At 47.0% G+C, this 25,581-nt stretch overlaps 1 protein-coding gene across 5 annotated transcripts in view; it reads left to right on the top strand.

Annotated features, from left to right (window-relative positions):
• The window catches only part of cadpsa (Ca2+-dependent activator protein for secretion a), a gene marked incomplete at its 5' end in the record, with an annotated part of 257,936 nt that overhangs the window by 56,635 nt on the left and 175,720 nt on the right, over positions 1-25,581 (top strand). For all 5 annotated transcript variants that reach the window (XM_079265777.1, XM_079265776.1, XM_079265774.1 and 2 more), the window contains one exon: positions 22,086-22,166. In XM_079265777.1, the coding sequence (XP_079121903.1) occupies positions 22,086-22,166 (81 nt within the window). The remainder of the gene's footprint in view (positions 1-22,085; positions 22,167-25,581) is intronic.

The raw sequence follows: 25,581 nt of genomic DNA, 5'->3' as shown, positions 1-25,581 counted from the left end.
TTACTGAATCTTTTAATTTCACGCAACATGTTTCTGGCGCCACTCACAGGGGTGGTCACACCTTGGACCTTGTGTTTTCTCTGGGTCTTGCTATTGATAATACCCATTGTGAGGACCTACTGATCAGTGACCATAAATGTATTTTCTTTGATCTTTCTGTCAATACTGACCCCTTGTGTCTGAAACAAACATTCCACTCACGCATTATTACTCAGAGTACAGCTGATCAGTTCTCTATGCACTTCTGCTGTGACTTTTACACAAATCTCAATGATGTTGAACACTTGATACAGTCATTTAATGAACATTGCACCACTTTGCTGGATAAAGTGGCACCTCTTAAGGAAAGGACCAGGGCTGCCTATAACACTACTCCGTGGATGACAGAAGCTGTGTGCAGCGTGAGACAGAAGTGTCGCAGGGCAGAGCGGCTCTGGAAAGCTACTGGGCTAGAAGTGCATCGCTCATATCTCAAAGACCTCAGAGTTTCTTTTAATACTACAGTAAAGGAAGCTAGAACTGCTTATTTTGCCAACCTAATCTCTTCTTCAAAGAAAAATCCCAAGATTCTGTTTGACACAATTAGAGGAATTGTTTCACCACCTGTCTCCACTTTACCATGCTATTCTGTTGACGATTGCAACAAATTCCTGATCTATTTTAATGACAAGGTAACAGGTATTAGGTCTGGCATTCGGCCTGGGATCTGTTCGGCTACTTGTAGCTCCTCGCAATCTCCTGCTGTTATGGGCTCTTTCCAGCCTATCAGCCTTCAAGACCTGATGGACTTAATTACCAAAACAAAGCCATCAACTTGCCCTCTGGATATAATTCCATCCTCTCTATTTAAGAAAGTTCTGCTAACTATTGGCCCTGCAGTAACATCTATTGTCAATTCCTCATTGTCTACAGGAATTGTCCCTTCCTATTTCAAACATGCCACTATCCAGCCCATATTAAAGAAACCTAACTTAGATCCAGCTTTGCCCATGAACTACAGGCCCATATCAAAACTGCCTTTCCTGTCCAAAATTTTAGAGAAAGTGGTGGCCAACCAACTTACTGCTGCACTGGAGAGGCACAACATGTACGACAAGTTCCAGTCTGGGTTTCGTAAGCAACACTCTACTGAAACCGCTCTCCTGAGGGTTTCAAATGACATTCTCATGTGTGCTGATGCAGGTGACTGCTCTGTGTTAGTTCTTCTGGATCTCAGTTCTGCATTTGACACTAGACCATGACATCCTGATTAAGAGGCTTCGTGATTGGGTGGGCATATCTGGCATAGCGTTAGACTGGTTTACATCTTACCTCAGTGACAGAAGTTTCAATGTCTCTGTGGGTGATTTTGTGTCTGTTACCTCTCCACTTTCTTGTGGTGTACCGCAGGGCTCGGTTCTGGGGCCTTTGTTATTTTCCCTTTATCTGTTACCTTTGGGACCGATCATAAAAAGCTATAATGTGTCCTATCACTTATATGCAGACGACATCCAACTTCATCTGTCATTTAAACCCAGCGAGGCATTCACATTAACTCGGCTCCTGGACTGTGTCAATGCCATCAGAGACTGGACGGCAGAAAACTGCTTGCAACTCAATGACTCTAAGACGGAGGTCCTAGTTATTGCTCCAGAGGAGTTTGTCCCCATGATCAGGCAGATTATTAGTCCTCTCTCCTCTGCTTCCCATTGCAACCTGCGCAATCTTGGGATTTTCTTTGATCGCTCCATGTCATTTGACCAACATGTTAAGCAGCTGTCCAGGTCATGTTTCTTCCATCTAAGAAATATCAGTAAACTGAGATCTGTATTATCAACACCTGATTTAGAGATGATCATACACACATTTATCACTTCACGCATTGACTACTGTAACTCACTTTTCACATCACTCAGTGTATCTGCTCTTAACCGTCTGCAGGTCATCCAAAAACGCTGCCGCCAGATTACTCACCAGGACAAATCGACGGTCTCACATCACCCCCGTACTCCGATCTCTCCACTGGCTTCCTGTAGCATCTCGGATACACTTCAAAATTCTCACCATCACTTACAGAGCACTTCACGGTCAGGCTCCGACTTATGTAGCTGATCTACTTCGCCCCTATTCACCCGCCCGCACTCTCAGGTCAAATGCTCTAGGTCTTCTGTCAGTCCCACGCACACGATTTAAGACATGTGGTGACCGAGCCTTTGAGGCAGTGGCCCCGAGGCTCTGGAATGCTCTGCCTGCAACTCTGCGCCTCGCAGATACTGTGGATACTTTTAAAAGCCAGCTAAAAACCTACCTGTTTAGGCTGCCGTTTGTGTAAAAGTAAACCCATGTCCTAGACCTGCTCTTAAAATATGTTTTACATTTTTATTTAATTTTTATTTTATTTTAATTTTATTCTTTAACATTTTTTATTCACTCTGTGTAGATAATTTATTGACCCTAGGGTCACATTGTGTTTTTTATGCTTTTAAATGTCTGCTCTGTTAAGCACTTTGTGATAGTACTGTCTGTGAAAAGCGTGATATAAATAAAATTCATTCATTCATTCACATCACAGGACCATCAAAACCCGGACTAACAGGCTGAGGAACAGCTTCTTCCCCAGAGCGGTTTCCTCCGTACCAAGCCACAGTTAGATAACTAATGTGGCACGAGGCCTGTGGTTACTGTACAACAGAGCGTTGACTTGCAGTGGAGATGGCACAAAAAGAAATCATTGCATGTAAGCCTTCTGAGAGCACTGACAGCTGGCTTGACATCAATTGTAACTTTTGCAGAAATCTTTTTTTACGTGCGTCGAACACATGCACATCATTTGAACATGCTCTGAATCCAAAGCGACAGCATATGAGCTAATCCTTTAATCCACATTGTGATCTTGGAAATCCCTCCACTTAGCGGGATGTTGAAACATCCTTTGCCACACAAGCTTGTCTTGACTTTGGCTCTCCCCAGCAGGCTAACCAGCGTGTGTGTAACCTGGAGGTGGTGCTGGTGAGGACCAGCAGGTTATGGCAGCTGGACTTGGTTCTGTCCCCCTGCTGTCATCCTCTGCCGCCCGTGGCTCTACTCGCATGCTTTTGAAGAAGAGCCAGACAGATCGTTGCCCCTCCCAACGGGTTTCAGAGCAACATGCAGCTGTCTTCATTACGGAGTGACTACTGTATGATTCATGCACAATCAGCCAGATCATGAGCATCTCTGTACAGAAGCTCAACCCAAGAGGCATACAACGATGACCTATCAGAGAGCATGTTTACGCTCCTACAGGCAGACGCTGCAGAAAGTCACTTCCTGTATTATCAAGCCTGTTAGCCAGTTATTCAGTACTACATGGCTGAAGCTGTGTGACAACCAAAGGACAAAGAGATATAATGTATACAATAGTTGCTATGATATCTTACCAAAGGTTACTCCTCTGTGTTGGTCGTGCTGTATCTACATTATACAAGTTAGATGGGAAATAAATGAACGTTGACTTTTCATTTCACACGGGAACAAACAGATGTCTGTTTGTTGGACCCATCCACCAGTCACCTGCTCTGTGTGCTCTAGCTGCCTTTGTACTTCCTCGTTCACGGTTACATGGATTATACAAAACACTTGTCGTGGGATGTCTACAAATTATGGAGCATTCCTTTTCATAGACATGGCTGCGAATGCTGGATGGGACCAGCCTGATTATTTCCTTCTAGTTCGTTTAAGTCTGAAACTATCTACGTATCCTCTCTTGCTCCAAAGAGCTACTGGTTTCATACAATGGTAGCTTTATGTAGAATGGAGGCAGTCCCCTGCGATGTAACAGTTCAAAATTGAGCTGAGCTGAGTGTAACCCTTCAATCTCCTGATATCAACACCCAGCAACTGACTTCCTAAAAAAGCTTCATACAGAAGAAAATGTCTGGCTCTGAACAAAGGAACAGATACTTTAGAGAGCTACTATTGCATTTCTATCGAGTTGGGGTATGACAAGAGACCGATTGGATAGAAATGATCACATTAATATGATTATATTAATGTCACATTGCAGCATCAGTAACAACTCCTGTAACTCGCTGTATACTATCTAGCGCACTATATTTACTGTTTATTTGAGGGTCCAGATTTTGAATCTATATAAAACAAAATGTAATGTATGGTGTACACAACTTTCTTGGCCATTGATGGATGCATAGATGAGAGTGATGGGAGAGGGTTTATTAATATCTTCATAGGAGGGTCATGTGATCGGTTGTGTGTGTGTGTGTGTGTCCGTGAGGGACCTCTCGTGGTTGCGGTGACTCACATTTTCTCAAAACAGCTTTTATTGCCTGTTTTTTGCTGATTGCCGGCATACATCGCCGCTTGTTTTGAGTTTGAATGAATTGTGCTTTATGACGCCTTACAGCTCATTGGGTTAGCAAATTGCAGGTTGTATAAGTCAATCAGGCAATTCAGCAGCGGTTGTTGCACACACACACGGTGCAGATCTGCACCTTTCCAGTTATGAAGGAGTGGTGAATCAGTGACACAGCACATGTATCTAACGTGTTTATGGATTTATGGTTTGATATTGATACTGAATTCTAATTCAAAAAACCCCTCTACATCAAACCATTTGTTTCTATCATGTATCTCACGGCTGTCCTTTGTGTGAGAGATTTCTGTGAGGCAGAATGACTAAACCCACAAATATAAGAGGTTTGACTGACGATTGAGATTGAGGAGTGACTGATAGAGATGCTGTATACAGCTCTGGTAGCAACCTGTCAATCACTGTGTAGCCCCGCCCTAAAGCATCCCCTGCTTTATGGTCTGTGTGACTCTAAATGGACCATAATGTACTAAATGAACATCATGCTGTATTGAAGAAGACTTGAAACTAGAGATTGAGACATAAAGTCATGTTTACAATGTTTACTGAGGGAATAAATCAAGAGAGAAGTTGAGTCATTTTCTCATAGACTTCTATACAACCAGAGGAGTCGCCCCCTGGTGGACACTAGAGAGAATGCAGCTTTAACACGTGACGCTTTGACTTCACTTGGCAGAACCAGAGGTTGCTGCCTTCAGCCAACCAAGAATACTGAGAGAATATTAGATTGACAAGCCTACTACTTCCTCATCCGTCCTTCCACAGCCCCCCCCCTCCTAAACCTTTGCTCTCTCCAAGTTGCTATCTCCTCTACATGGATTAACAGGCCCAGACCCTGATCATAAGAAAAGCAATTACTCGCCCTTGATTCAGATAAGGGCTCAAGAGTTGGCATGGCAAACCGAAGGGGGAGGGGTACGAGCGGTAGCCTCTGTGTACAGTCGTCATGGCGACCACATACAAGAGGATAAAGGGCACCGGGGACTGTTTGTGTGTCTGTGCAGTGCTCACGTGTGTACAACCAATTGAACGCTAAGGAAGGAGTTTGAGTTTAATGTTATTATCAGTACAGAATTCATATCTCTCTCTCACACACACACACACACACAGCATTGAGATGTACTTCAAAGTGGACCAGGACAGCAGCAGTTATTTGATGAAGCACAGTTGCGGGTTATTTGGTCTTTCTTCTGTCACAGACAAGTTAAGGTTTCACAGAAATACTGTACAACTTCTCAACCACAGAACATGTCCTGCCCCATCTTTACATTTCATCAACAGCAAGCCAGCAGATCATTTGACAGACAGGATGAGAGAAAAAAAAACTTGAGTTTACAAAAAACGCTGTGGAAAATGCGGGTATGGCAGGTTAACATGTTTGCAATTGCATCTTCTGTCACTCAGACAAATCGGAAATGCTGTTGGAAAGTTGTAGACAAAAGGGCAGAGCCTTTGCAACTGCAGTTTGACTCTAAAACAATTCAACATGAATACAGAGTCCTGTTAACTCCTCAGATCTGCTGCACAGTGTCTGTAAATGCTGTGGTTGCCCTTATTTTAGAAAAAAGCAATTTCTGGTGTGTGAAGTACAACTGCCTCTAGACTTACACATCAACCTAGGTCATACTTCAGATGTTTGAACAGCTGATCCTGTCATTTTTTAAAATACTTTGTTGTTACATAAGTGCTGGGAAAAGGAGGAAAGATAATGCTATAAAAGATTTGAAAAGCTGGGACCAAACATTTTTGAAAATGAATCTTGAATTGATGATCAAATTGCTACATGTAATGTTTAATCAATTAATCAATCAATAGTTTCAGCTTTAGATAACACAGATCTCATTGTAGCAGGGAAAAGGGACTTTCATGCAATATGTTCCCTAGATGGTAAATCCATCTCATTTGTTCAAGGTATGATATTCCAGCTCTTCCTAAACATGAAAGCTGAGTTCTCATTTAGTTTGGCTGTAAAAGCAAGTGACCAACCAAGCTGATGGTGGTGCTGGATGAAAAGTCATGAGTTCAAATGTTTTACAATTCACCATGAGGAGGGCATAAATGTCTGTACCAAATGTCACAGCAATCCATCCAACATTTGTTGGGACGATTCACTCGAAGCCACAAACCACTTCACAGTTGTGCTGGATGAACAACTGTCAAGAGAATCATCAAAGTCACCAGGGTTCATCCTCTGAGAGCCATGAACAGCTGTACCAAATTCTGTTGCAATCCATCCAGTAGATGTTGACAGACTTCAGTCTGGACCAAAGTGGTGGACGGACCTGCCTTCTCATGGCACGGCTGAAAACCAAGGTTACTCTTTAAACTGGAGGAAGCTGGAACTGGCTAATATTTGATACTTTTATTTGACAAATGACATGATTAAATGTTAGTTTTGGTTTTATTCGCAGAAATATTGTGCTTCATCATCGCTGTCACGATGGGGGAAAAGGCAACAGGGGATGGATCCAAATGCAGGAATACAAGGGGAGCAGAAGGAGGATGAACAGTGATATTAATAAACAAATAATCCAAACCAAAACCTACAAAGAACTCAAGTCCAAAAATGTGTAACTGAAAATCCAACAAAACGACACAAAACAGGATCAGGTAATTCAGACATGCACAAGCGATACCAACGGGAACATAGCAGACAAACCAGCAGACAAACGACAGGACTATGAATACACAAGAAACTACTCCAGACAACAAGACACAGGTGGGCAGACACAAGGGCAGCCTGAAAGCTGATTAGTGGACGAAACATAATGGGACAGAGCAAGGCTGATGAGACTAATATAACAAAGGTGATCACAGAACAAAGGAGGGAAACAGGACAGGAAGTCAAACAACCACAGGACACAGGAGGGAAAACAGGACAGGAAGTCAAACAACCACAGGACACAGAGGGAAAACGGTACAGGAAGTCAACAACCACAGGACACAGGCAGGAAAACGGGACAGGAAGTCAAACAACCACAGGACACAGGAGGGAAAACAGGACAGGAAGTCAACAACCACAGAACACAGGAGGGAAAACAGGACAGGAAGTCAAACAACCACAGGACACAGGAGGGAAAACAGGACAGGAAGTCAACAACCACAGAACACAGGAGGGAAAACAGGACAGGAAGTCAAACAACCACAGGACATAGGAGGGAAAACGGGACAGGAATTCAACAACCACAGGACACAGGAGGGAAAATGTGACAGGAAGTCAAACAACCACAGAACACAGGAGGACAAATGGGACAGGAAGTCAACAACCACAGGACAGGAAGTCAACAACCACAGGACACAGGAGGTAGGGAGATTCAAGATAAACAGGAAACAAACTAAACAGTTACTCAGAGAGTGTTCCTGAGAAGGGACGGTACTGTTGAAGCCATTTGAGTGAACTCAGCCTTTAATTGATCATTGATCATCATTGATTATTGTTCTATGGATTCATGGACTGAGTGTCTCAGCACTCACCGTGCTTTCCGGTGTGTTGTCTCCAGTCTATTGTGACCAGTTAGAGGCTTTCAGTGGCTGCTGACTCCACCGCAGCCCTAATGGCTGAAACCCATCTGATAAAAGGAGAGAACACCCACTCTGTTCCCCCCTCACCACATATCCGCTGCGTTGGCCTGCAATTCAATTTGTCTCGCGGCCTCAGCCATCATTACTGCCAAAGGCTCATCCATCAGAAGAGATGTGCCTTGCTGTTTGACCCGCTGCTCTTTATATCATGTGTGTAGTGTGTTATACAACAATCATCTCGTCTGCTGCTCCGGGGCGTTCACTGTCCTGTCTGAAGTAATGCTTCAGCCAGCAGGGCCCACACACATCAGCAACCATTCTGAGAAGGTGGCGATCGATCCTCTGCCTCTGTTTACCATCAGTGACAACATGTGACAAACAGGGACAGGAAAACATGCATCCCACATCGAATACATTTGTAATATTTCTTGCATTAGTGATATTCAAGTATCGCTGTCACAATCAGAAGCAGGATGAGCCAACGCTGGAGGTGCGTGAGACGAGAGCTTTATGCCGTGTTGAAATGTCACTGACCTGAATAGGTGCCACACACACATGTAAAGACACCAAAATATCCCCCACTCTGTATGTGACCCACCAGAGTTGAAATGAAAGCTAAGCCCTTGTGTTTGACTTACATGTCAACTAGTGGCGGGCCGTGCATTTTATACCTGGGCCTTCACTGTTGTCCTGCAGCTGAAATACCACCTTATAACCACATGATGGCACCAGAGTTATCAGTTTCTAAGGCTGTAACTATGTACGTATTAAATGTACGTACCGTTCGGTACGAGACTTGCAATACGTTTGAATAGTACTAGAGCAGGGGTGCCCAATGCGTCGATCGCGATCGGAGGAGGAGATGCGGGTAGATCGCGAAGGAAGTGCAGGTAGATCTCATGCCATTCAAAAAAAATTTGATGTTAGCCTCTTGTGACCGAGCGTCCTAGGTTCGTGTATGAGGGGCACTTATAAGACAGACATGACAAAGTCTATCATCGTCCATCCTCCCTATGGCATTTGACACTTGATTGACGTACAGGGCAGCCAGTCTGAGATCACGTCTTTTCTAACCACACATGCGCAGTCAACCGCAGAAGCTACTGCAAAACTCCGGCGAGCTAATTTGTTAACCTTCCAATGTATTTATACTGAAGAAAGGGTATAAAAATGAGTGGGGTAGCTGGACCAAGTAAGAAACCAAAAACTTACCACTTCCATGCGGAATGGGAGGAGGACTTTTTTTAACGATGTCATTTCCGAAGTCCGTTTGTCTGATCTGCAAAACTACCATCGCTATTCCGAAGAAGGGAAATGTGGAGCGGCACTTTCGGACTGTTCATAAAAACTATGACACTGACTTCCCGCAGAAAAGCGAGCTGAGAAAGAGAAAGGTGAAGGAACTAAAATCACAGTTGTCCGGACAGCAGTCACTTTTCTCACAGCTGACTTCAAAATCGAAGGCTGCCACCGAAGCATCGTTCCGGTTGAGTCACTCCATCGTTAAGCACAAGAAGTCCTTCCAAGATGGAGAGATGATAAAAGAGGCATTCGTTGAAGCAGCTGACTCGTTTCGGGACTTTAAAAACAAACTAATATTATCGTCAATCAAAGCTCTCCAGCTATCAAGAAGTACAGTTACACAGCGCTGTAAAGTCATGGCCGAGGATTTGACAGCAGCTTTGGAAGGACATCGCGGACTGAGAGTGTTTCTCCCTGCAATTGTACGAGTCTACGGACGTAAGTGATACAGCCCATTGTGCATTTTTATTCGGATGGTGTTTACAGATATGACTGCAAAGGAAGAGCTGTTAACAATACTGCCCATGAAAGAACACACTCGGGGAGAGGACATTTCTCAGTCTTTCAAAAACTTTATTGACAAAACCCAGCTCCCAGTGTGCAAATTGATGTCAATCACCACGGACGGTGCGCCCGCAATGTTTGGCCGCTCAAATGGATTTATTGCCAAGTGCAGGGAGGACGATGCTTTCCCCGACTTCCTTAATTACCACTGCATAATACACCAATAAGCATTATGCGCTAAAATGCTAAACATGAAAGAGATAATGGATGTGGCAACGAAGATTGCCTGTTCTATTCAAGCGAGAGCTCTTCAAATACGGCTGTTCCGTGCACATCTGGAGAAGGCTGACTGCGACCACTCTGAGTTCTTGCTACACACTGATGTGAGATGGCTTAGCAGGGGGAAGTTCCTGCAGAGATTCCGAGAGCTCTGTCCAGAGATAAAGGAGTTTCTCCTTGTTGTTGAACATGCAGAATACAGCCAAATGACGATCAGTGGCTGCTAGATGTGGCATTTTTAACCGATCTGACCAACATGTTGAATGAGCTTAATTTAGAGCTGCAAGGAAAAGACAAAACCGTGGTCAACATGATCAGCTCAGTTCATGCTTTCAAACGGAAAATGCAACATCAGTCCTCAAAGCTGCAGCGCCATGATTTGGGGAACTTCCAAAACCTCGCGTCAGAGCTGGAGACGCAACAGAAGGCGTGTGCGCAACTTGACAGTGCGCGCTACACAGAGCAGGTTGACAAGTGTCTGTCAGAGTTTGACAAACGCTTTCCAGACTTTGCTTTACTCGAGCCAGTTGCTGCACTTATGTGCTGCACATTTCAGGAAGATATTGAGGTTGATTCACTCGCATCAAAAATGTCAACGCTGTTTCACCTGAACTCGTCTGGAGTGGAGGATGAGATCCTGACACTGCAAGCTGATATTCAGCTGAAGCCTAGGGCTCATGGACAGTTTTGGAACTTACTCACAGAGGAAAAGTAGCCAAACATGAGGACATGTGATACCTTCCTGACTGCATTATTCGGCTCTACATATTTATGTGAGTCAGCCTTTTCCCACATGAAGAACATTAAGTCCAAACACCGTTCCACCATGACTGATGATCATCTGAAGTCTGCTTGAGGCGGATACCAGCAGCTACTGTCCGGACTATGCAACTCTGGCCATTTCCATTCAGTGCAAGTCATCAGAGTAAGGGAATGACCAAAAATGTACAGAACTGTATTGTGCCATAAGGGTTCATGCCGTTACGCAAGGTACGCCAACATATATTGTAAATATAAAGTATACTCAGTATATATATATATATATCTATATCTATAAATAAATAGATATTCAGCATTTTTAATGTAGGTTCATCATTTTGACTTGGTCATTTTAAAAGTAGCTCGCAAGCCGAAAAAGTGTGGGCACCCCTGTACTACAGCATCTGGAAAATGCAGAAGCTTATATTCAGGAAAACATAATGTTTTCTGCACTCATGGAGGTCAGTGGATCTCAGCTGGTCTGGCTGTGGGATCCACCATCACTCCTTAATGACAAGTCACGGCCCAAAGAGATCGTCTTATGATTTTACTTTCATGACTTGAACATTGTACGTACTGCTCTGCAATGTCTTTCCTTGTCTCAGTCCCCTGTGTCACGGTGTGTGGTACATCTCACTCAGTCAGAATGGCCAAATTTGATTGGCTGAGCTGCATCACGTGATGTGATTCACTACCCGACTAAGCCTCTGCTGTTAAGTTTCGTTTTACGATAGTCACGTGCTCGCCCACTGACCAATCACAGCACACTCTGCAAGTCGCGGCAGAGCCTGTAAATGGACACTGAGCTGCATGTAATGCTGACGTCATTATAGGCCGGCTAGCAGCTCTGACACGTCAAAGAATACGCCCAACATGTCAAACTAAAGATCTGATTGGTTGAACACAATGACAATCAACAATATCGTCCTCATTGACTTATAGTGCACATGGATGCACTTGTGAGTCTGCAGGCCTCTGGCTCTGTTCTTACCCAGAGACACAGAGGTGAGATCTGATTGGATAAAAGCTCTACTTAAAACAAGCTGCACTGGAAGCAGAGCAACTGAGGAAGACAGGAGCTGTGCAATGAGAACATAAGCTAATGGGGAAATATTTTTATAAATTACAATACATGTAGTGTATTTAAGAAAGATTATTAAATTATAAAATAGATACAACTTTGTGATTCTGTTTAGGCCTGCAGAGAAGGCCTTGCTGGCCCTGACGGCCCACCACTGCTGTCAACATTACAAAATAAATGTAAAAGGAAATGAATGAAGTGTCGGGAGGCAACGTATCTCTGCATCTTTGAGCTGGACATGAGATTATGTAGGTTTTGACATGATTTACTGTGGATTTGAAGTCTCTTCTTCAGTCTCTGCTTCCACTTAAAAATGTGAGCTCCAGAGCAATAAACAAAACTGGTACCGTCTGCTTTCTTTGAATTCAGTTCACTCGTTGAAGGGAGCACATCTACAGAAGCACAAGGCTAGACATGCACTGAGCTTTAGTCTTTGAGGGAACATCTTTCAGTTGTAAGCTGCGTAACTGCTTAGTGTCTTTATAATAAGTTGATGAAAAATTGCAAACATATTTTAGTTTCAGCAACAACCAAAAGCTGATGCATGGTTGTCAGTCTGGAAAACACTTTTGAACATTCGTGTTGAAGCCTGAGACTTAAGTTGAAATACAATAACTTTAACACTACATGCCGTCATTCACCCATTCACACCCATTCATACACTGATGACAGAGGCTACCATGCAAGGTGCCACCTGCCCATCAGGAATAACTAACATTCATACTACATTCACACACAGCAGGACCAGCCTGTGGGAGTTTGGGGTTAAGAGCATCCCAGCGATCCTCTGATTGAAGTACGACCTGCTCTACCACTGAGCCACAGTCGCCCCGAGTTCGTCAAGTAGATTTCTTTACTTGAAGATGCCCCTATAGGCTGAGGTAAACAAATGACTTCACATGACAAACAATAAAGGTATTTTCTTCTGAGCTTCCCAGTGACCACCGTCCTTTACAAAGACAACAGCACAACTGTCTGATCTGCTGTCAGCCATCAGAGGAACTTATCTGCTGTCAGGATTTAGGGCAATCAAATAAAAGCCCAATGAATGAGCTCCTGCCTGTGACTTCAAGGTAAAGCGAGATAATCCTTTCTTAGTTCCACAGTAAGGGTATGCACAGGAGGTACCTCCTCCTCCTTCCTCTACTGGACAAAGCATTCATGTCATTCTACACCAGAGAGGACAACCAATCCCTCTCTCCCTCATATCTCCCTCATACCCTGTCATATATCTGCTGCATCTCAGAGAGGCACAGGATGTCCCCGAGAAATCTACAATAAAGACACAAACACAGTCACATTGAATCTGTTTGTAATGGTCATATGCATTGGAATGCACTGACAGATGATGTTGTCCTGAGAGGGACACCAGATGATGAAACGCTCATACAGCTAATTTCTCAACATAATTTGTCGTTATTGTTGAGCACTGTTGATGTACTTTCAGGAAGTACGAGATGAAATCATGCATGTGTTTGCATTTTAACGTCCCTCTCTCCACCAACTTTTCCCAGCTCTTCATGGGGGACCCGGATATGTAATGTGGATGTTCTGGGTCAACCCCGGACCTCTTACCAGTTGGATATGCTCGTAAAACCTCTAAAGGGAGGCGTCCAGGAGGATCCATGTGAAAGGATATGTGACAGAGCAGCGGCTCCACTCAGAGCTCCCTTCGGGTGGGAATAGATGTAAACATATCTAGATGTTCGAGTATGTATTGATGAACCTCTGCCCCTTATAGACCTATTTGATGATTCAGAGCAGCTGTTCTGAATGTTTGTTATCTCAAATAGACATATCTCTCAGCAGAAACTGAGTCGCAGATGAGTAATTATCTGTTTGCATTTACATGTATGTGTTGCAGTTCCAGGGCTCTGGTATTGCTCAAGCTGTCCCACTGGCACAGCTTACTCACAGCGTTTGCTACTGTGACCAGTCATCTGGTAAAGCTACATTTCTTTACTCAGTGAGACAACAGTAACAGTGTACAGTATATTTCTGATGAATAATGAATGCTTGTTCCCTGAAGGAATAGTAAGGAAGCTTTATTTCTCAAACATCTGCCATCACTCCTCACACATGCTCACTCATTATTTCCTTGTTAGTGTTTGGGGCTGTCAATCATGATATCAGCTGTTTAGATCAGCTGGTCTCTTCTATCCAATTGCACAAGGACACAATGAGATCGTTGGCCTATCATCATCATCTGCTGTCTCTTTAAATATCATCGTCTCTGTACCTTCAGTTCCTTCATGCTGCTGTTACGCACCCCTCCACCTCCCCGTCTCCTCCCAGTCTCCATCAGATTCATTATCTTCATCAACTCATCATTCTGTCAGCCTCATCAGCACCACCACCACCAGTGTCTGGACTCCACGGGGGGGTCAGGCCAGACACCCCTCCATGACAAATGTCCCTGTAGAGTCCACGCGCCAAAGACTATCATCCCACATCATCTGTTAGTAGTCAACAATTATCTTTTCTTCATCTGACTAGTCTCCTGATTAAAGGACAGTTACTTTACCAGAGCTCTCTGTTCAGCACCACATGAGACAGACGAGCAGCAATGCGACAGACTAGAATGTTGATGTTTGTGCATCATTTGGGAAAAACATGATAGTGGCCAAGGAAAGAAACCGCTGACGTCCCATTTTGTATTCATTGTTCTCCAACTGTCTTCATCATTCTTGAACCGGAACACAACAAAGGTTGAGGATGACTCACTGTCACTCCTGCCACCTAAAAAGAGGCAAACACTGTTTGATAATACTAGTTTTGGTAACAGCCCCCCACCTGTAATAACAGCCAACAGCCCCCCGCCTGTAATAACGGCCCCCTGTCTGTAATAACAGCCCCCCGCCTGTAGTAACAGCCCCCCGCCTGTAATAACAGCCCCCCGCCTGTAATAACGGCCCCCCGCCTATAGTAACGGCCCCCCGCCTGTAATAACGGCCCCCCGTCTGTAATAACAGCCCCCCACCTGTAGTAACGGCCCCCCGTCTGTAATAACAGCCCCCCGCCTGTAGTAACAGCCCCCCGCCTGTAATAACAGCCAACAGCCCCCCCGCCTGTAGTAACAGCCCCCCGTCTGTGATAACAGCCCCCGTCTGTAATAACAGCCCCCTGCCTGTAATAACAGCCAACAGCCCCCCGCCTGTAATAACAGCCCCCCGCCTGTAGTAACGGCCCCCCGTCTGTAATAACAGCCCCCCCGCCTGTAGTAACAGCCAACAGCCCCCGCCTGTAATAACAGCCAAGAGCCCCCTGTCTGTAATAACAGCCCCCCGCCTGTAGTAACAGCCCCCCGCCTGTAGTAACAGCTCCCCGTCTGTAGTAACAGCCAACAGCCCCCCGCCTGTAATAACAGCCAACAGCCCCCCGCATGTAGTAACAGCCCCCCGTCTGTAGTAACAGCCCCCCACCTGTAATAACAGCCCACCGTCTGTAGTAACAGCCCCCCACCTGTAATAACAGCCCCCCCCGCCTGTAGTAACAGCCCCCGCCTGTAATAACAGCCCCCGCCTGTAATAACAGCCCCCCGCCTGTAATAACGGCCCCCCGTCTGTAATAACAGCCCCCCGCCTGTAATAACGGCCCCCCGTCTGTAATAACAGCCCCCCGCCTGTAGTAACAGACAACAGCCCCCCGCCTGTAGTAACAGCCCCCCGCCTGTAGTAACAGCCCACCGTCTGTGATAACAGCCCCCACCTGTAATAACAGCCCCCCGCCTGTAGTAACAGCCCCCCGCCTGTAGTAACAGCCCCCCATCTGTAGTAACAGCCCACCGTCTGTAGTAACAGCCCCCCACCTGTAATAACAGCCCCCCCCGCCTGTAGTAACAGCCCCCGCCTGTAATAACAGCCCCCGCCTGTAATAACAGCCCCCCGCCTGTAATAACGGCCCCCCGTCTGTAATAACAGCCCCCCGCCTGTAATAACGGCCCCCGTCTGTAATAACAGCCCCCCGCCTGTAGTAACAGACAACAGCCCCCCGCCTGTAGTAACAGCCCCCGCCTGTAGTAACAGCCCACCGTCTGTGATAACAGCCCCCGTCTGTAATAACAGCCCCCCGCCTGTAATAACAGCCAACAGCCCCCCGCCTGTAATAACAGCCCCCATCTGTAATAACAGCCAACAGCCCCCCGCCTGTAATAACAGCCCCCCGCCTGTAGTAATGGCCCCCCGTCTGTAATAACAGCCCCCCGCCTGTAATAACAGCCCCCGTCTGTAATAACAGCCAACAGCCCCCCATCTGTAATAACAGCCAACAGCCCCCCGTCTGTAATAACAGCCCCCCCGCCTGTAATAACAGCCCCCGTCTGTAATAACAGCCAACAGCCCCCCGTCTGTAATAACGGCCCCCCGTCTGTAATAACAGCCCCCCGCCTGTAGTAACAGCCCCCCACCTGTAATAACAGCCCCCCACCTGTAATAACAGCCCCCCCGTCTGTAATAACAGCCCCCCCGTCTGTAATAACAGCCCCCCACCTGTAATAACAGCCAACAGCCCCCCGCCTGTAATAACGGCCCCCTGTCTGTAATAACAGCCCCCCGCCTGTAGTAACAGCCCCCCGCCTGTAATAACAGCCCCCCGCCTGTAATAACGGCCCCCCGCCTATAGTAACGGCCCCCCGCCTGTAATAACGGCCCCCCGTCTGTAATAACAGCCCCCCACCTGTAGTAACGGCCCCCCGTCTGTAATAACAGCCCCCCGCCTGTAGTAACAGCCCCCCGCCTGTAATAACAGCCAACAGCCCCCCCGCCTGTAGTAACAGCCCCCCGTCTGTGATAACAGCCCCCGTCTGTAATAACAGCCCCCTGCCTGTAATAACAGCCAACAGCCCCCCGCCTGTAATAACAGCCCCCCGCCTGTAGTAACGGCCCCCCGTCTGTAATAACAGCCCCCCCGCCTGTAGTAACAGCCAACAGCCCCCGCCTGTAATAACAGCCAAGAGCCCCCTGTCTGTAATAACAGCCCCCCGCCTGTAGTAACAGCCCCCCGCCTGTAGTAACAGCTCCCCGTCTGTAGTAACAGCCAACAGCCCCCCGCCTGTAATAACAGCCAACAGCCCCCCGCATGTAGTAACAGCCCCCCGTCTGTAGTAACAGCCCCCCACCTGTAATAACAGCCCACCGTCTGTAGTAACAGCCCCCCACCTGTAATAACAGCCCCCCCGCCTGTAGTAACAGCCCCCGCCTGTAATAACAGCCCCCGCCTGTAATAACAGCCCCCCGCCTGTAATAACGGCCCCCCGTCTGTAATAACAGCCCCCCGCCTGTAATAACGGCCCCCCGTCTGTAATAACAGCCCCCCGCCTGTAGTAACAGACAACAGCCCCCCGTCTGTAATAACAGCCCCCCGCCTGTAGTAACAGCCAACAGCCCCCCGCCTGTAATAACAGCCAACAGCCCCCCGTCTGTAATAACAGCCAACAGCCCCCCGTCTGTAATAACAGCCCCCCGTCTGTAATAACAGCCCCCGTCTGTAATAACAGCCAACAGCCCCCCGTCTGTAATAACAGCCCCCCGCCTGTAGTAACAGCCAACAGCCCCCCGTCTGTAATAACAGCCAACAGCCCCCCGTCTGTAATAACAGCCCCCCGTCTGTAATAACAGCCCCCGTCTGTAATAACAGCCAACAGCCCCCCATCTGTAATAACAGCCCCCCATCTGTAATAACAGCCCCCCGCCTGTAGTAACAGCCCCCCGCCTGTAGTAACAGCCCCCCATCTGTAGTAACAGCCCACCGTCTGTAGTAACAGCCCCCCACCTGTAATAACAGCCCCCCCCGCCTGTAGTAACAGCCCCCGCCTGTAATAACAGCCCCCGCCTGTAATAACAGCCCCCCGCCTGTAATAACGGCCCCCCGTCTGTAATAACAGCCCCCCGCCTGTAATAACGGCCCCCGTCTGTAATAACAGCCCCCCGCCTGTAGTAACAGACAACAGCCCCCCGCCTGTAGTAACAGCCCCCCGCCTGTAGTAACAGCCCACCGTCTGTGATAACAGCCCCCGTCTGTAATAACAGCCCCCCGCCTGTAATAACAGCCAACAGCCCCCCGCCTGTAATAACAGCCCCCATCTGTAATAACAGCCAACAGCCCCCCGCCTGTAATAACAGCCCCCCGCCTGTAGTAATGGCCCCCCGTCTGTAATAACAGCCCCCCGCCTGTAATAACAGCCCCCGTCTGTAATAACAGCCAACAGCCCCCCATCTGTAATAACAGCCAACAGCCCCCCGTCTGTAATAACAGCCCCCCCGCCTGTAATAACAGCCCCCGTCTGTAATAACAGCCAACAGCCCCCCGTCTGTAATAACGGCCCCCCGTCTGTAATAACAGCCCCCCGCCTGTAGTAACAGCCCCCCACCTGTAATAACAGCCCCCCACCTGTAATAACAGCCCCCCCGTCTGTAATAACAGCCCCCCCGTCTGTAATAACAGCCCCCCACCTGTAATAACAGCCAACAGCCCCCCGCCTGTAATAACGGCCCCCTGTCTGTAATAACAGCCCCCCGCCTGTAGTAACAGCCCCCCGCCTGTAATAACAGCCCCCCGCCTGTAATAACGGCCCCCCGCCTATAGTAACGGCCCCCCGCCTGTAATAACGGCCCCCCGTCTGTAATAACAGCCCCCCACCTGTAGTAACGGCCCCCCGTCTGTAATAACAGCCCCCCGCCTGTAGTAACAGCCCCCCGCCTGTAATAACAGCCAACAGCCCCCCCGCCTGTAGTAACAGCCCCCCGTCTGTGATAACAGCCCCCGTCTGTAATAACAGCCCCCTGCCTGTAATAACAGCCAACAGCCCCCCGCCTGTAATAACAGCCCCCCGCCTGTAGTAACGGCCCCCCGTCTGTAATAACAGCCCCCCCGCCTGTAGTAACAGCCAACAGCCCCCGCCTGTAATAACAGCCAAGAGCCCCCTGTCTGTAATAACAGCCCCCCGCCTGTAGTAACAGCCCCCCGCCTGTAGTAACAGCTCCCCGTCTGTAGTAACAGCCAACAGCCCCCCGCCTGTAATAACAGCCAACAGCCCCCCGCATGTAGTAACAGCCCCCCGTCTGTAGTAACAGCCCCCCACCTGTAATAACAGCCCACCGTCTGTAGTAACAGCCCCCCACCTGTAATAACAGCCCCCCCGCCTGTAGTAACAGCCCCCGCCTGTAATAACAGCCCCCGCCTGTAATAACAGCCCCCCGCCTGTAATAACGGCCCCCCGTCTGTAATAACAGCCCCCCGCCTGTAATAACGGCCCCCCGTCTGTAATAACAGCCCCCCGCCTGTAGTAACAGACAACAGCCCCCCGCCTGTAGTAACAGCCCCCCGCCTGTAGTAACAGCCCACCGTCTGTGATAACAGCCCCCACCTGTAATAACAGCCCCCCGCCTGTAGTAACAGCCCCCCGCCTGTAGTAACAGCCCCCCATCTGTAGTAACAGCCCACCGTCTGTAGTAACAGCCCCCCACCTGTAATAACAGCCCCCCCCGCCTGTAGTAACAGCCCCCGCCTGTAATAACAGCCCCCGCCTGTAATAACAGCCCCCCGTCTGTAATAACAGCCCCCCGCCTGTAATAACGGCCCCCGTCTGTAATAACAGCCCCCCGCCTGTAGTAACAGACAACAGCCCCCCGCCTGTAGTAACAGCCCCCCGCCTGTAGTAACAGCCCACCGTCTGTGATAACAGCCCCCGTCTGTAATAACAGCCCCCCGCCTGTAATAACAGCCAACAGCCCCCCGCCTGTAATAACAGCCCCCATCTGTAATAACAGCCAACAGCCCCCCGCCTGTAATAACAGCCCCCCGCCTGTAGTAATGGCCCCCCGTCTGTAATAACAGCCCCCCGCCTGTAATAACAGCCCCCGTCTGTAATAACAGCCAACAGCCCCCCATCTGTAATAACAGCCAACAGCCCCCCGTCTGTAATAACAGCCCCCCCGCCTGTAATAACAGCCCCCGTCTGTAATAACAGCCAACAGCCCCCCGTCTGTAATAACGGCCCCCCGTCTGTAATAACAGCCCCCCGCCTGTAGTAACAGCCCCCCGCCTGTAATAACAGACAACAGCCCCCCGCCTGTAGTAACAGCCCCCCGCCTGTAGTAACAGCCCCCCGTCTGTGATAACAGCCCCCCGCCTGTAATAACAGCCCCCGTCTGTAATAACAGCCCCCCGCCTGTAGTAACAGCCAACAGCCCCCCGTCTGTAATAACAGCCCCCCCGCCTGTAATAACAGCCCCCGTCTGTAATAACAGCCAACAGCCCCCCGTCTGTAATAACGGCCCCCCGTCTGTAATAACAGCCCCCCGCCTGTAGTAACAGCCCCCCGCCTGTAATAACAGACAACAGCCCCCCGCCTGTAGTAACAGCCCCCCGCCTGTAGTAACAGCCCCCCGTCTGTGATAACAGCCCCCCGCCTGTAATAACAGCCCCCGTCTGTAATAACAGCCCCCCGCCTGTAGTAACAGCCAACAGCCCCCCGCCTGTAATAACAGCCAACAGCCCCCCGTCTGTAATAACAGCCCCCCGCCTGTAGTAACAGCCAACAGCCCCCCGCCTGTAATAACAGCCAACAGCCCCCCGTCTGTAATAACAGCCAACAGCCCCCCGTCTGTAATAACAGCCCCCCGTCTGTAATAACAGCCCCCGTCTGTAATAACAGCCAACAGCCCCCCGTCTGTAATAACAGCCCCCCGCCTGTAGTAACAGCCAACAGCCCCCCGTCTGTAATAACAGCCAACAGCCCCCCGTCTGTAATAACAGCCCCCCGTCTGTAATAACAGCCCCCGTCTGTAATAACAGCCAACAGCCCCCCATCTGTAATAACAGCCCCCCATCTGTAATAACAGCCCCCCGCCTGTAGTAACAGCCCCCCGCCTGTAATAACAGCCCCCCGCCTGTCTGTACAGGAGGCGCTTCAGATGCATTCTTAAGTCATGTGTTGCTGCTGTGCAGAGAAACTTTACGTAGAATACGTGATGACGACATTGTTGTCTGGCGCCGGGGGCACAAGTGCGAGCATGAACCAGACGTTAGCCTGCTGCAGCTCCTTCTGGTCCTGCAGCCTGATCACTTTCACATGGTTCTCAGATCGATTGCTGCTCTCTGTTCTGTATCACAGGCCTCTGTACACAGCGAGGCTTCTCTCGCCACCTGGAAATGGAAGGTGTTCAAATACGGTGGCAGTGATATCCCCCAGAGGACATTCGCCTCCGTGCTTCTGGGTAACAGCATTTAGAGAAGAAAAAGCATGATCAGAACAAGAGTTTATGTCACACATTCCTCCATGTCATCATGAGTGTGACCACGCTGTTTCTATTGAGCTATAATATAAAACCACGCCTATTCCTGACTGAACTTTTATCATTTAGAATCATTGGACCCTATCTATTATTCTTTGAATATTTATTGACACCCTCACCGTACCATCTATCAAGACATCAGCCAGAATAAACGAGGTTCTTTTTAGGGGAATATGTTTTTAATGTTATGTTGTATTCGTTTTAAATTAAACGATCTATCTAACAAAAACATGCTTATGGCTTATGTTTCCTGGTCAATCATCAAGTTGCTTCCACTGAAGTCATCAGTCTGTTCACTCAATACAATTCTAAATAATGAATTATTTTTGAAATGACAAAGCAGCCGGATGGAGCGCTGTTAGAGTTGAGCAGTCTTATAGGTGTTCGTGTTGCACATAGAGAAGTTGTCATGTCAGCAGTGAATGGATAGAATGTTTTATATCTGTCTGGTAGGTAACACTTCACAGGGCTGCTGTTCCCTTCTGAATGTAATACTGAGTGCACATGCACCATGATAATTGCTCCAGAGCACTACTAGTGGCCAAAAGCTCCGAAGGGCACCTTTAAAACACGACCACAGACACATGAAGCATGCTGCTGTGAGCTGTGTAGAACAGAAAACAAATATACATAATACAATAATAATACAATAATAATGACAGATACATTTTACATATGTTTAGTATATAAGTATGGTTAAAAAAAACAAGTTTAACAGTTAACTTTATGCCTAATGCTTAGTGTATTAGATAATGAAGACATATTAATATAAAACATATTTAGCTGAGTGAGCATGTGTAGATAGATATGTGAACAGCAAGGTGCTATTGTACCTGCATGGCATGTCCTGGTTCAGCTGAGTGATGGCTGGTGATTTACCTGTAAACTGCATCGGTATCTGGTGTCAGTTCACTGTCGCTGCTGTTGTACTAATTACTCGTGTACATTGTTGTGGCTGAGCTCGTGACGCACACTGTGTCTGTCTGTGTTTCTCCAGCTGGACAACCCTGATGAGCAGGCAGCACAGATCAGAAGAGAGCTGGACGGACGACTGCAAATGGCAGACCAGATAGCTCGGGTAAGGGACGAGGACGGATGGACTGAACTAATTTTGAATATATGAATGAGTAATTATTACATATCAAGCACTTAACCGTCACTGTAATATAGACCTTTCTGTGTGTGTCGGGGGGGGGGGGGGGTATTCAGGGGGAGATAGCAGGTCAACTATCGATAGCACATAGATGTGGTATCGAAGTCTTTTCTTATTTGGAGAATTCTAAAATAATCATATTTTTCTGCAATTGAATGGCGCGCACCTCTGTCATGGAAACGTCTGAGTAAGGCCCTTAATGTCAATATTATAAAATATTATAATATACAGAGTGAAGCAGTACACTGTCTGGATGCTCTCACTCTCTAGTTTGTGCTTGTAAAGTTGCATGAGGCTGTGATTATCATAAAGGTTACAACAGCTCATTCATTGAAACATGGTCTCACGATGTCAAATGGCCACCATGAGGACCGACATCATCACACAAGCATATGATTATCATGTAGTCATGTGATGCCTATGATTATCATGTAGTCATGTGAAGCACATGATGATCATGTAGTCATGTGAAGCATATGATTATCATGTAGTCATGTGATGCATATGATTATCATGTAGTCATGTGAAGCACATGATTATCATGTAGTCATGTGAAGCATATGATTATCATGTAGTCATGTGATGCATATGATTATCATGTAGTAATGTGAAGCACATGATGATCATGTAGTCATGTGAAGCATATGATTATCATGTAGTCATGTGAAGCACATGATTATCATGTAGTCATGTGAAGCATATGATTATCATGTAGTCATGTGAAGCATATGATTATCATGTAGTCATGTGAAGCACATGATTATCATGTAGTCATGTGAAGCATATGATTATGAATGAATGAATGAATGAATGAATGAATTTTATTTATATAGCGCTTTTCAAAGACAGTACTATCACAAAGTGCTTAACAGAGCAGACATTTAAAAGCATAAAAAACACAATGTGACCCTAGGGTCAATAAATTATCTACACAGAGTGAATAAAAAATGTTAAAGAATAAAATTAAAATAAAATAAAAATGTAAAACATATTTTAAGAGCAGGTCTAGGACATGGGTTTACTTTATACACAAACGCCAGCCTAAACAGGTGGGTTTTGAGCTGTTTTTTAAAAGTATTCACAGTATCTGCGAGGCGTAGAGTTGCAGGCAGAGCATTCCAGAGCCTCGGGGCCACTGCCTCAAAGGCTCGGTCACCACGGCTCTTACATCGTGTGCGTGGGACTGACAGAAGACCTAGAGCATTTGACCTGAGAGTGCGGGCGGGTGAATAGGGGTGAAGTAGATCAGCTACATAAGTCGGAGCCTGACCGTGAAGTGCTCTGTAAGTGATGGTGAGAATTTTAAAGTGTATCCTAGATGCTACAGGAAGCCAGTGGAGAGATCGGAGTACGCGGGTGATGTGAGACCGTCGATTAGTCCTGGTGAGTAATCTGGCGGCAGCATTTTGGATGACCTGCAGACGGTTAAGAGCAGATACACTGAGTGATATGAAAAGTGAGTTGCAGTAGTCAATGCGTGAAGAGATAAATGTGTGTATGATCATCTCTAATTCAGGTGTTGATACTACAGATCTCAGTTTACTGATATTTCTTAGATGGAAGAAACATGACCTGGACAGCTGCTTAACATGGGGGTCAAACGGCATGGATCGATCAAAGAAAATCCCAAGATTGCGCAGGTTGCAATGGGAAGCAGAGGAGAGAGGACTAATAATCTGCCTGATCATGGGGACAAACTCCTCTGGAGCAATAACTAGGACCTCCGTCTTAGAGTCATTGAGTTGCAGGCAGTTTTCTGCCGTCCAGTCTCTGATGGCATTGACACAGTCCAGGAGCCGAGTTAATGTGAATGCCTCGCTGGGTTTAAATGACAGATGAAGTTGGATGTCGTCTGCATATAAGTGATAGGACACATTATAGCTTTTTATGATCGGTCCCAAAGGTAAAAGATAAAGGGAAAATAACAAAGGCCCCAGAACCGAGCCCTGCGGTACACCACAAGAAAGTGGAGAGGTAACAGACACAAAATCACCCACAGAGACATTGAAACTTCTGTCACTGAGGTAAGATGTAAACCAGTCTAACGCTATGCCAGATATGCCCACCCAATCACGAAGCCTCTTAATCAGGATGTCATGGTCTACAGTGTCAAATGCAGAACTGAGATCCAGAAGAACTAACACAGAGCAGTCACCTGCATCAGCACACATGAGAATGTCATTTGAAACCCTCAGGAGAGCGGTTTCAGTAGAGTGTTGCTTACGAAACCCAGACTGGAACTTGTCGTACATATTGTGCCTCTCCAGTGCAGCAGTAAGTTGTTTGGCCACCACTTTCTCTAAAATTTTGGACAGGAAAGGCAGTTTTGATATGGGCCTGTAGCTCATGGGCAAAGCTGGATCTAAGTTAGGTTTCTTTAATATGGGCTGGATAGTGGCATGTTTGAAATAGGAAGGGACAATTCCTGTAGACAATGAGGAATTGACAATAGATGTTACTGCAGGGCCAATAGTTAGCAGAACTTTCTTAAATAGAGAGGATGGAATTATATCCAGAGGGCAAGTTGATGGCTTTGTTTTGGTAATTAAGTCCATCAGGTCTTGAAGGCTGATAGGCTGGAAAGAGCCCATAACAGCAGGAGATTGCGAGGAGCTACAAGTAGCCGAACAGATCCCAGGCCGAATGCCAGACCTAATACCTGTTACCTTGTCATTAAAATAGATCAGGAATTTGTTGCAATCGTCAACAGAATAGCATGGTACAGTGGAGACAGGTGATGAAACAATTCCTCTGATTGTGTCAAACTGAGTCTTGGGATTTTTCTTTGAAGAAGAGATTAGGTTGGCAAAATAAGCAGTTCTAGCTTCCTTTACTGTAGTATTAAAAGAAACTCTGAGGTCTTTGAGATATAAACGATGCACTTCTAGCCCAGTAGCTTTCCAGAGCCGCTCTGCCCTGCGACACTTCTGTCTCACGCTGCACACAGCTTCTGTCATCCACGGAGTAGTGTTATAGGAAGCCCTGGTCCTTTCCTTAAGAGGTGCCACTTCATCCAGCAAAGTGGTGCAATGTTCATTAAAAGACTGTATCGAGAGTTCAACATTATTGAGATTTGAGTTAATATCACAACAGAAGTGCATAGAGAACTGATCAGCAAGGGGTCAGCATTGACAGAAATATCAAAGAAAATACATTTATGGTCACTGATCAATAGGTCCTCACAACGGGTATTATCAATAGCAAGACCCAGAGAAAACACAAGGTCCAAGGTGTGACCACCCCTGTGAGTGGCGCCAGAAACATGTTGGGTGAAATTAAAAGATTCAGTAATATTGAGAAACTCAGCAGCAATACAGTCTGTGGTATCATTGATATGCAG

This window comes from Melanostigma gelatinosum (assembly GCF_949748355.1).
Source record: "Melanostigma gelatinosum genome assembly, chromosome: 3".
NCBI classification, from domain to species: domain Eukaryota; kingdom Metazoa; phylum Chordata; class Actinopteri; order Perciformes; family Zoarcidae; genus Melanostigma; species Melanostigma gelatinosum.
Note: the sequence above shows the minus strand (reverse complement) of the source record. Positions and strands in the feature narration are given on the sequence as shown.